Below are 13,205 nucleotides of genomic sequence, written 5' to 3'. Positions count from 1 at the left end.
TACGGCCTTTGGATAATGGGCAGTTATTTTTGATAGGTTCTTTTTTTAACATCCAAACTAAACCTTGGCTTTTAATGTTCCCTTTACCTGAGGTATCTCAAACAGTGTTAAACTCCAAGATTATCTTTAATTGTGATCAGCTGACAATCCCAAATGGGCAGCATGGTGATACAGTGGTGAGCAATACAGTTCTTAGCTTGGACCTTTTCGTTGGGGTTTCCTCCCATAGTCCACAGACAAGTGTGTGAGATTAACTTGACATTAGGTACTTATGTGACCATGAAAGGTTGACGGAGTCTCCACCTTAGCCTCATGACACACGGGCAGCCTGTCAGCTAAGATAAACTGCCTATAACACGTTACTCTGGCTGGATGAGTCGTTAGGAACATTAATGGATGGATGGCCAATTTCTAACGTGAAGAGTTGATCTCTGATTTTGGTAAAAGAGTCAAATTCTACATGTACCAGTAGAAGAGTTATATATTTTAATGTTAAAATGTAACTGGACATTCAATTACAGAATATTAATGTATTTAATCTCTCTGCAAGGCTTTCAGGTATTTTTTGACCTTCAGGGATTCTTTTTGTTGCATAAAGCTTTTTGAAACCATTTTAATGTAACCTCCACTAATCTTCTAACAGGATATGCACTGACTTAAAAACACAAAAACAAAACATAAAAACTATTTGGGACAAATTTTCCATGAAAATCCAAAGGATGTGATCTTCATGCTCACCAACATGCACTTGCAGCTAAACCTCTTCTTTGTTTTCCTTTAACGCCAACAACAATGGGCCCACTATACTCACACTGCACTTCAAAACTGACATCAAATCCCCTGGTGCAAGCTACAGTACGCTTTCATGTTTTTGGCTTATAACGTCACACAGGGTGCTGTTGCTGCCCCCACAGCCAAGTCAATTACATGAGCGTACGATCATGTCAGTTTTTACTGCCATTTTAATGATAACTGCAGAGAAGTTCAGAGATTCAGAGATCATATAGACTGAAAAGACGAGGCTTTCTGGAAAGAACTTCGAAAGAAATATATGATAGTTTTGCTTCTGGTGATGTGGAAGTTTTATCTAAGTGGCGACATCTTTTATTTACGAGAATAGCGAGTACTCATCCCTGGTATGAACAGTACAGAGCTGTTGAGATGCCACTGTTTGCATGAAACAACCAATACAGCGAGTGTAATGGACCTCTAAGCAGAACTAAATAGCACTGCTTAGAAATTGAGTGCATTAATTACTAAAAATATGAAGTCATGCACATGCTTTAAACAGGACTTTCTCAGTGTCAACACTGAGTAAGAAGCAGAATTGGCTAACCAGCTATTTACTACGATGAGTAGCTAAAAATTTATCTAAGCTGGCCAGTGAGCTAACAGCGCCAAACTTACTCCTCTCACCCCTGACTGGTCACGGCAGATGGCCACTCCTCCCTGAGCCTCCTTCTCACTGAGTTTTCTTCCTGTTAAAAAGGAGTTTTTCCTTCCTACTGTCGCCAAAGCTCTTGCCCGAAGGAGGTCCCATTTTTATTTGTATTACTGTAGGGTCTTTAAATTACAATATAAAGCACAATGAGGCAACTTTTGCTGTGATTTCGTAGATAAAATGTAAATAAAACTGAATTTAATAACTCCGTGTCGCACAGTCTTGTGTCTGGCTTATCAATGTTTGGCCAGGGCTAGGTCTCACGCAAAGTGCAAGCACACACACGACGAGGCTGATGGCTGTCCATGACCAGTTTTCTGGATGTTACACAGAAACTATTGAAATAATTAACAAAATATGCACTTTGCCTCAACTTTTGTACACTCAGCCTTGTGTTTATACGATCTGTTCTCATACTGATGAGAAATAACAGTCCGCTGGTGTAAAGTGACATGATTCACCAATTTTCTCTGGTATATTTCTTTATTTTTTAACTCAACACGATTAATCTTTGGGAATCTCTTTCAAAGCAGGCTTTAGATTAAAGTGTTCTGCACTGTTCTTCCTCCCCTCCCCTCAGCTTCTCCCTCTCCTTTGCTACCTTCTTCTCATCCGTCTCACACTGGCGCACTGCTCATTAGCTTTCTGTCAGTCTTGGTTTCTGTCTCCCACTCCTTCTCTTTTTCTCCCTCTCTCAATTCCTTTCTCCTCTGCTGTCATCCACTCCCCCCACCCTCCCCACCACCAATTCTTCTTTTCTTCTGTGATTTCAACAAAAGTTTCTTCAGGGATCTCCTTCATTTTCATCACTCTCTCCTATGCTCACCATTTTCTCACCTTCCCTCTTTTCTTTCTCACCTTTCTTTCTCGCTCGCGTCTCCCTCCGTCTGTCCCCTTTTTCCGCTTTGTGAAAATGCTTTCTGTAAGAATTGAAAGTAGGCTCTGAAGCCGCCACCCACATTCCTGCTAAACACACGCTCACACATAAACAAGAATCGTGACTGTCTGTGCCCATAAAAGCCAGAGTGAGACGGCAAACGTACACTAGTGCTGAAGACAAAAACACTGCTGTGTACTTGTGATCACAGAGAAGTTCATAAAGATACATGTAAACCAACATGAAGCAGAGGGATAGCCACGAGCATGAGGCAGCTGAGAAAAATTAAAGGAGAAAGGGTGCTTGGGAACTTGAGCTTCTTATTGAAATGGCTTTTAAACAGGCGTCTTCATGAGTTCAGCTTCACTCCTCTAGAAGGGAATTCAAATCCTCCCATCTGTCCACCAATCACACTCACTGATCCTTCTTTAATACTTCCTTCTGTTAGAGGAAAACACCCAAGTCACCGTCCCTACAAACTGGGCCCACAGACAGCACTGTCTATATCCTTGTTTACTTCACAAGTCAGGGTTGTCCTCGGTTAAGCTTTAAGCATTAAAAATTGGGATAACTTGAAAAAACTGACATTTAAATACTTCTAATCTAATAACATTTCTTCTTGGTGTATCATTTAAAGCACTTCACTCACTTGTTGCTGTAACTATTAGGATGGATGATTAGGAGAAAAACTTCAAGTTCAAATGAATTCATTTAAGCACATATTGTAACTCGGGCTGCAAGTAATCACATAACACAACATGGCAAAGCTCTCGAATGTTTGGCTACTTTTGGAGTTGTTGAATTGTTTTACAGTAGAGCATCACTGATGCAAACGGCACTGTACGACAAAGCTGAGATGAAACTGACATCACAGCCGCTTTTACAAGCCGCCATTACTGGATGCTGTGCACCTCTCGGGTTTTGTAAACCCGGTGTGCCGCGCCGTTGGAACAGAGTGGAAGACACGATTGTTCAACTGTGTTGGTTTCTACAGCTATTTTAATGATATGTCAGGGGAAAAAGCAATTTCTTTGCTTCTGGTTTTGACGCTTTCACCTTTTGTACCAGTGCAATGTGGAGGCATTGTCTGAGCAGCTGCAGCTATCGTTCAGGAGGTATAACAGCGAGCATGAAGGGTTGTGGCTGTGTGATGAGGTCACCTGCGTCCATGTTGTCTCACTTGGTTTTTTAATATTCACACCTACAGACAGTAATATAGTTCATTCTGAGTCACTCTTGAGTTTACATTTAATCTTAGATATTTGATTTATGTCCAGTAAAATAATCATAGTTTACAAAACGTAAATCTACATGACTTTAATGTCGGTCAAAATAGTTATCGTTTATTGTTGCTTAATTCAAATCAGCAGCCTACGTATGACCCTGATATTAACTGCAAATATTAATGGTAATAGTCACCGGAAAAGCTTCATACTACTTTCATTTATAAATTGTTGATTTGTGTGTAATTTTAAGGTTTTGCACAAGAAAATGCAAATGTTTCAAATCTGCATTAACATCACTTTTACTTAGTGCTCTCAAGCTGCTTCCATTAAAATGAGTCACACTCTGTGACCTTTTCCACTGTAACATTTACTGTAATTATAGGCTGTGTGTTAGACGTAAGACTCTATACACCTGTCATTTTAACATAAATAATGAATTATACCTTACTTAGCCGTTCTTCAAATGCTCAGTAAGTACATCATGAGTAATTCTTCCCCATTCAGAAATCACAAGTTTCCTACTTCAGTTAATAGTGGAGCTCTCTTGTCTTAATATGCGAAGGTCAAGCACAGCAAATGACCAAAACATTGTCATTGTCACATTGACACAGTGGCAGTTAGTGCTTAGGCGAGCAGCTGAAGGGCACTCAGCTTCTTGCCACTACGCTGATGGGCTGTGGAGTGGAAATGTAAAGTGCCACTAATTTCACTGTCAGAAAGTCATTTACAAATAAACCGTACTGCTGCTCGCCGTAAAACAGCTCTCAAACCATCATAGGTGTGTAGCGACACTAGTGGCCTGCAAAACAGGCAAAGGACAGCTCTGTAAAAACGGACAAATATACAGTTTAGACGTATTTACATTTGATTTTTTAACTTTGCCATGCATCAGCTACAAATGTCAACATTAATACTACTAATGATAATATTTTGACCTTAATTAACTTAGAGAAAACATACATTGTTTCAAATTGATGATTTTTCTGAAACCATGATATTTCGAATGAATGAATGAATGAATGAATGAATGAATGCTGCTTCCTTGTCACAATTGATTACCACTGTGGGTAGCTCCATGTGTCTGATTTGGCAGTTTTAAACCAGGATGCCCTTCCTGACTTAACCTCAAAAGGGATTTGCGTCTCTGGTTTGAATTGCACCCATCAATAACCCATCAGCAGTAAAAGGCTGATGGGTTATTGTTTACAACTGTAAATAAATCTGTAAATTATCTGAAAAATCTGAGTATGTTGATGGTTTTCATTTACAGATCCTTGTTTTGTTCCTGTTATCATGTTTTCTAAAGTTTGAAAAAAACCTGCTGTAACTGAAAGCAAATTACCACGTGATGGTTGGACTGTACCATAAACTAGTGCTGCAGTGGTGAGTGGTAGTGAGTTCTCAGTAGGGCTGCCACAAACGATTATTTTGATAGTCGACTAGTCACCGATTATTTTTGCGATTAGTCGACTAATCAGATCCATTGGACGCAAAACTACAGCTTATTGCACCAGCAGCATCTGCTCTTATATAACTATCATTAGCTTACAGCTTTAAGTGTTTAAGGTCTGTGCTAACTAAAAATAAAGACAAGATGATAGTTTATTAAATTTTAATGAAATTTGTGGATTGTTTCGGTGAAGTTTAATAAACTCCTTGCTATCTAAAATATAACAGGACACCGGAGTAAATTCTGGAGCATCTCACACTTCTGATAATCAGCTGTCTGCTTGATGTTTATTCAGCTGTGTAAAAACTATAACTTTAATCTCAGACAAACTGATTTACTCAGGAACAAATAAAATACTAAAAAAAAGCCAAACAATAACATTTTAAGTTATCTAAGTGACTCATATATATTTAACCTGAGTAGCGAAAGACGGCGGTGGGTTTGAAAACGATTTGCGGGGAGTCGGGTGTTCTCACGGCGCTAGTGAGCCTAGCCCCCGGCTCGCTAACGAGCTAGTGGGTAACAGACGTCTCCGAAAACGTCGGAGCGCTTTTGAAAATATGTGGTGTCCTGATAAACTGAGCAGATATTTGAGGTTTACACAGCTACATTCTCGCCTGAAAATATGTTAAACGTTTATTTTGTGACCCAGAAAGAATAATAAGAGTAACATTAAAACTAACCAGCTGCCGCCATTGTTGGAAACTGCGCTGGGCCGCGCTATGAATTCTGGGACACAGCTGCTTCTTCTTCTTCTTCGGGGTTTAACGGTAGCTGACATCCTTGTACATGCAATGCTGCCATCTTCTGTTTCAGTCCGTTATTACACTCTTAAATCCTGCCACTTATTCCTGCGTCTTTTGTGATCTTACAAAGCTTCAAACGACGCGTCGATTATTAAATCAGTCGTCGACGATTTTGATAGTCGACGTAATCGTGACTAGTCGACAAATCGTGGCAGCCCTAGTTCTCAGTAGGCACCAGGTGGGAAAACAAATGTGCTTTCACAAAAACTCTCAGGTTCCCACAAACAGAAAGCAGAAACATTTTTGGTGAGTAATCCGACGTAACAAGAGAACCTCAACCCACAAAATATCGAACCTCTGGAAGGAAAAGTTTTTCAAAAATACCTCTGTGAGTGCTTGGTGAATGGAACAAGCAGTTTGAGATGAAACCTCCCAAGGCGTTTTCTCATTCACCATGATGGCATCCAGGGTGGCCTTCTCTAGTATGACATCAAAGGAGGAATCCGGGAAGGAGAGCTGACGCACGTCCATCTGATGCCATGTCATACCTGGGCAGTGACTGTACCTGGCGCTCATTGTCCTGATGCACACAGATGAATAATCTATGTTGGCAATAGTATGATAGCCAGCGCTGTACATGTCACCACTCATACTGCTGTTTCCGCAACCTGTGGAAGAGCAATAAAACAAAGTGAGCCAGTGCCAAGTGAAAAGTGCAAGACACATACAAGAGATGAAAGGTCAGGAGGGGAGAGATGATGGCACGGGGGAGAAGGGAACATAAAAGGATAAGTCTGAATCCGATGTTTCAAATGACCCATATATTTTTCAAGTTGCAGTTATACAATCACATGATCACTATAGCATGATGTAATTACATAAAGCCTTCCAGGGCACCGCACAAGAGACACACACAAAGTCTCTGTTTCATCAAACTTATTTAGTATGAAACCTCACACTTCAGGGCGGTCATGTAAATGTGCGTTCAGAGGGTGCAGCTTATGCTGAAGTGATGTCAGACTCATGAGATCATCGCCAGCTACAAGGTTTCAACTTTGTCACCAAGCACCACGTGCACGAAACCAGAGCATCCAAAGAAAGAGGACAAAAGAAATGTAAGGGTAACAAGATGAAAATAATCTGCTGAATGTAGATTCTCACCTTTTTGAATCATATGACTCAAATCATGCAGTCGGAGGAGGAGCAGTGGGTGGAGATGATAGGAAAGGAGGGAAAGAAAAGAGTAGGAGGAGGACTTGTGGGGGACATACACCATGTTGATGCACATGTTCTGTTTGCTGTAAAGCTGAAGATGTGTCAAGCATGATCATATTTTCTTGCACTTTTTAAAGCACGCATGAGCATGCATCTGTATTTAAGAGTTATCCGTCTGGGGAGGGAGGAAAGTGTGATAAAGTGCGGGGCTGTGATATCCAGCAGCATGTTGGCATCGACACCTCGGTTGCAAACGTGTGGCTGGCGCTTGTTATCACCTTACTGCTTCTACTAATTACCAGCCTGAAAAAACCCCATGTGTGTCTGAGTGTGTGTGCAAGTGTCTGCAGCCTCACACTAAAAACACATTTGCCATTTATTTCGGTGTGTATGTGTGCAGTACATGTGCAGATGTTGTATATTTGTAGCTGGAATTCATTTTCACACACTGACAGCCACAAACAACATGAAGACAGAAGATGTGAAACCCAAGGCAATAAAGTCAGAATTGAAATAGCAAGAATATTATACTGAATTACATTAAATCCCAGGAATGAAAGAAAATTCCTGCACCAAATAAAGTGCTAAACTCATATAAATCAGCAGTACCCAAACTTTTTCATCTCATGTCCCCCTCAGCGCTGTAAGATGGACTAAAAAATGATCAAATGTTTGGGTTTGGACAACTTTCAGCTTACTAGGATTCAGTTGTGATTAGTTAAAAGTTTTAACAGAAGACTTGTCCTGCTGCTTAGTAATAAAGTCCACGCTCTTTCAATTTAGGTTTTGAATATCAGGATATAAGTAGGCCCTAAAATTAGGCAAATAAAATTTCAACACTACAAAATCACATGACATATTACATCATGGCATTATTTGTTTAACGCCGAAGCAATGGGTGAAAAAATAACTACATCAGTACTGCTTCCACAGGAATTAAGTGGGTACTTGGTTAATTGTCCATCAGCCTGTGAAAGCACCGGCTGCACTCAGGTAAGTGTTAACACAATGCCAAGGATGAAAGACGTCAGCAATAAACTTGGAGTAGCAACTGTTGCTGCCCATCAATATGGGAAGGGTTATAAAGTGAGAAACACTATTCGCAAGTGGGAAACATTCAAGACAGCTGCGAGTGTTCCCAGGAGAGGACGTCCCACCAAATTCGTCCCAAGGTCAGATCGTGAAATGTTCAGAGAAACTGAGAAAACAAAAGCTACATCTCACTCCGTGGAGCTCTCAGTTAGCATGTTAACGTTTGTAACAACACAATTAGAAAAAGACTGAACAAATATGGCTTGTTTGGAAGGGTCCCGGATAGAAAGCCTCTTCTGTCTAAAAAGAACAAGACAGGTTTACAAAGTTGGGTCTGAACAAAACCACAAGATTTCTGGAACAATGACCTTTGGACCAAAGTGGAGCACAAGCATTTCAGCACAAACGCCTAAAACCAAGTGGTGGAGGGGTGACAATTTGCAGCCACTGCACCTTGAAATCATTGAGTTGTTGCCCATAAAGACCTCTGTATACCAAAGTATTCTAGAGTCTAATGTGACGCTGTCTGTCTGACAGCTGGGACAGCTCAGTCAAAACTGGGTCATGCAACAGGAGCAAATCTACAACAGAATGGCAAAAAAAGAAAATAATCAGTGTTGTCAATATAATGGCCCAGTGAAAGTCCAGAAGCTTGTTCTTGCAAGGCTTGTTCTGTTTTAGTCAGTTTTCTCAGTACTAATAATAAATTCATTCTACCAGTTGAGCTATTCTTGCTGCCTGACTATTGCCTTAGTAGCCCTGAAGTACTTGCACCCCTGATTGGAAACTACTGCCAAAGACCTGACCTGTGATCAGTGTGCATTCACAGGGAAAGACGTGAGAGTGTGTGTTCCAGATATCAGAGAGCTGGAACCATGTAGTCCCTGATGGCTCTCCCCGAGAAGTTGGCTTCAGGACGAGGGAGGAAAATATGTCAACACCGCTGGTCAGAGTCAAATAGTTGAACACTTTCTTTATGGATGACTGGAATAAGAGAGGAGGTGCCAGAGTTGAATTACGCAGCCTCAACAGGTTATTTTAGATAAGTTTAATCTCCCTTTGCCTCTGCCAAGAGCAACAGGCAACAACTTTGGAAAACAGACTACATGAAGAAAAGCAACCTGATAAAAAAAACATAGCCGGAGAAGGCACAAACAAAAGTGGCTTCAACATTTGGGAAACATTACGGCTAATTTCACAATAACTATGCAGTAAAAACAAAGCCTCGCTTCATGCCCGCATTTGGTGTTTTACTGAGTAGATCAAATCACTTCTGCTCACCCTCTCAAATCCTCAAGCAAGCCAGACATTGTTTCCAAAGGGGTCTCCCCAAAGGCAAAGCCGTGTGTGCATGTTTTCTTTTTCCATGCACTTGGCTCCAAAGATGGGGTGTCACATGACGGCTCATTCCTACGGGTTGTCACGACATTTATAGTTACCAGGCTGTCATCAAAGACACTACTTTCTTTTTGGGTCCGTGACATCAGCCGGTACCCCCTGCAACCTCCGACCTTTACACAAACACACAGACTCTTCAATCTGCCTGCAGACACACAGCCAAAGAAGAGAAATCTGACTGGATTACTGCCACTTTATTATATTCCGTGTGTAGGGAGGCTGTAAATAAACCATTTAAAGTTACGGGCTTGAACTAGAGTTCAGGCTGTTGGTTCTCATATTAATAAATGCAAATATTAAAAGAACACATTGCAGAACTTTATTTCACAAAACATCTCAAATCCTTCTTACTGCAGAATCATTCATTAAAAAAAAAAAGTATGATGGCTCTCTTGATGTGGGTGGCAAGCCTGAAAATGTTAAGAAATAGTAGATTAGGATGTTGGTGGGGTTAGCGAGTGCATGTACTATGTGTGTTTATGTGACAAAGGTTCATTTAGGACATCAGGCCAGTTTAGGTCAGTCTGCAGCCTGAAGTCTGTTTTTCCTCTGGCTGGAAGCGAGGCAGCTAAAACCTCCTGATAGCCAGAGAGTACATCCTAACTGGATTATTCAGAGTGGCGGGCTGGGAGACTAAAGTTAGAGGTGTCATTTCACCTCCTCCTGTGTGTGCATGTGTGTGATGGAAAATCTGAGTCCTCCCGCACTTAAAATGTTTCATGCCATTCCATCCAAAATACAAAAACAAACAGTGGCGTACAACAGTCATCTGTTTGCAACATATATAAACAGTTTGTTGCTTCAAGTGCATCCACTGTTTGCTTTTCTGCATCCATTTATAAACTGTAATCCAACACAAACAAGTTTGTGTGTGTGGTTTTTTTTTTTAAATAAGACAGGAAGTAAACGAGCTGCCAGCACTGAGAGAAATGTTGCCCAAACATGGAGGTGGTTCCTTCTATCAGACAACAATGGTATCAGGTCACCTGTTTGACTTCACAAAGCCTTTGATATTCAATAAACAACATAACACGCGACTTGGACAGCTGTGGAGATACACCACAGGAAAGGAAACCTCAGAGGTAATCCACTGGAATAACACTGAATTCCTCTGCTTGTACACAGTTGGCTTTCCAAAAATGAAAAAAGTGCCAGGAATAACATTTCTGAACCAGACTACAAGCATGATTAACACCTGGCAACAGTTCTGTTATTTTCCACAGGTTTCTACACAGGTGTGCACCTCATTTATCGCAAACCTGCACATAATGCTGTTACAGCAGAACGTGCACTGGTAAATCTAAACCTTGTTGATTACAAAAAGTCTCAAAAGAATTTTTTCCCAATGCAAATGCTGCAACAACATGGATTCAGACTCAAATTTAGAGCCTGTTTTAAAACAAAAATATATGGCTCTTTTATAATATATATATGTAATGTATATGTAACTTGTTTACAGGCAGTTGGGTATTTGACCTTTGAGCTTTAAGATTACTGCCATCCACAAAAACAGCATCTCTCCAGAGTCCATCTATGGTAAGGAGGGGTGGTGGGTGGGGAACCCCTGCAAGCGAGCCAGTGGTGTGAAATATCAAAGCTGCTATCTCTGAGGTGAGCCGAGCACAGCAGTGGAAACTCCATGATGTCAGAGGCATGCATACTATTCATTCATATCCCAGATTGGTTTGGACACATTAAGGCGACCGTGGCCAGTGCTGATAGAAGGTGATGTTCACTCGAGCAACAACACCGAGCTCCGCCGCCCCCGCACGCCCAGGCTGTGGGCTAGCCTGAGGTAAACTGAAACCACGGTGACACTTCACAAAGCTCAGCTGCAACTCAAAAGCAACATGTTATACGTTAGCCTAGTTTAATGAAACTCGAGAAATGGAAGCAGAGAAGAACTTTCCCTTAGGTAGTCAACTGTAAATTTAACAATTGTGCGCATAATTGGTGATTAACTTTCACTGAGCGGTCGCATCGGGTCACGAGAAGCCGGCACGTGTGTGTGGGTTTCTGTGTGCACTGAAACACTAATGAACTTGGACAGTCACATGGGACCTTGTTTTAACCAATTATCTCTTGTTATCTTCCCTATAGCCCAAGTTAGCACCTACTCTTATCTCTTCACTGATGCATGACTGCTTAGGCCAATATGATGAAGCATTTTTACACAAACTCAAACACAAATATGTGGAGAGATTAATCTTTTATTTCTGTAGCTTTTATAGAGTTTTTAGGTAGCTGCAGATGACACAAGACCAAAGATTTTTTAGTGCCCTTAAGACAGCTTCAACAGCTTTCTAAAATATAATGTCTACAAGTCCTTCAAAAAGTTAAAAGTATATATTCTAGGAGTAGTAGTATTAAAGATAAAAGTGTGAAGTGCATAAAGTTTTATAGAGGCTGGTCTGTCCTGTGTACTGTAGTGTGCTTGGTGCAAAGATCCAGTGTGGGGGCTCCCTTAAATCTACAGTTCCTGACAGAGGAGTGCAAAGAGAGGTGGTGCCCAGAAAGACTTGGGTTGTATTTCAGTTATCTTCTGTGCTAACCACAACCCTGGGAGTGACTGGTATTATTTGTGGGTAAGTAGTGAGATCTGTGGTCAAATCTCTGCATCCTCTCGAGTGAAAAACACCTCTTTCCTCAAATCTCCAATAGATCAGGGATTTCCCTGCCACCTGACAGATTTATACAGCACCTAAATGTTTTTGTGAAACTACCCTAAAGGCTCTCTATTAGGGTTGGGCAATTAGACGAATATATCGACTATCGCCGAAAGGCTAAGCCCATGGGCGATCGTTTTTGCAAGGGCGATTTATTTATTTATTTGCTCATGAGTAAGATTGCTAATAACGATGGTGCTAATAGAAACACTCAACAGAAAATAATAATAATAATAGCGCTGTTTTAACAGCACCCTCTTTCATCTGCGAGCAAAGGCACCCTCCTCAGAGTGCGCCCAAATGCTTGTTGATGGAGCTGCAGAAGCTGGTGATAGCCTAGCATACTCAGCCAGATGGTGGACACGTACGTGCTCATGCAAGTTAGTCGTGTTTGAGTACTTTGCTCGCACTATACGTCTACACAAGCGGCACACCACTTTGGTTACATCCTTTGGTTTACCTCTTTCATCTAGTTTAAAGCCAAAGAAATCCCAAATTGGCGACTTCATTGTTTTTTTTTAGTGCTGTCAGCGTTAATGCGCCGTCATCACGACTAACGCGATTAACAATTAACCCATCTGAAGCGCAGACTGACTCAAAATCCCTGAAATGGCTCGGTCAATGCATTTCGGGCAGTTTGTACCAAGTTTGTTCATTCTGCGCTCCAGATGGATTGAGCGTGGTAAAAATTGTAATCGCATTAATTGTGATGACCGCGTTAACGCTGACAGCCCTAATTTTTTTTTTTTTGGGGGGGGGGGGGGGGGGGGGGGGGGGAGTAGTTCGTTCATGTTTGGACTTCTTCTGTGTTGTAAACGTGCAAATCAGTCTGTGCATGATTACATTGCTCTGCCCATCAAAAAGTCTGCGCATGCACGCACATATCGTCCATTGTTGATTATTGGCTGTACAAATAATACTGAATTGAACTGAACTGAATGAATATATCTATTTTTACAGAAGAAATGAAACACATAAAAACACAGTTATGGTCTCTTTAGCCAATTTCTTCTTTCATAATATCTGTCCAGGACTACAGTTATTATACGCACCTTCCTTACCAATCTAGCTAGCTTATAACTTGGTACTCTACCTTCTTATTTAGATACGATCACTTCAGGCTTCAAAACACCAAGATGGTACCAGTCCAAATG

At 41.1% G+C, this 13,205-nt stretch overlaps 1 protein-coding gene across 1 annotated transcript in view; it reads right to left on the bottom strand.

Moving 5' to 3' along the window:
* The window catches only part of ece2a (endothelin converting enzyme 2a), a 100,888-nt gene that overhangs the window by 47,537 nt on the left and 40,146 nt on the right, over nt 1-13,205 (bottom strand). Inside the window, exon 3 of the mRNA XM_026148927.2 lies at nt 6,125-6,408. Coding sequence (XP_026004712.1) covers nt 6,125-6,408 — 284 coding nt within the window. The remainder of the gene's footprint in view (nt 1-6,124; nt 6,409-13,205) is intronic.

This window comes from Astatotilapia calliptera, chromosome 18 (genome assembly GCF_964374335.1).
Source record: "Astatotilapia calliptera chromosome 18, fAstCal68.1, whole genome shotgun sequence".
Classification (NCBI taxonomy): Eukaryota; Metazoa; Chordata; class Actinopteri; order Cichliformes; family Cichlidae; genus Astatotilapia; species Astatotilapia calliptera.
This window is presented reverse-complemented; position numbering and strand designations above follow the sequence as displayed.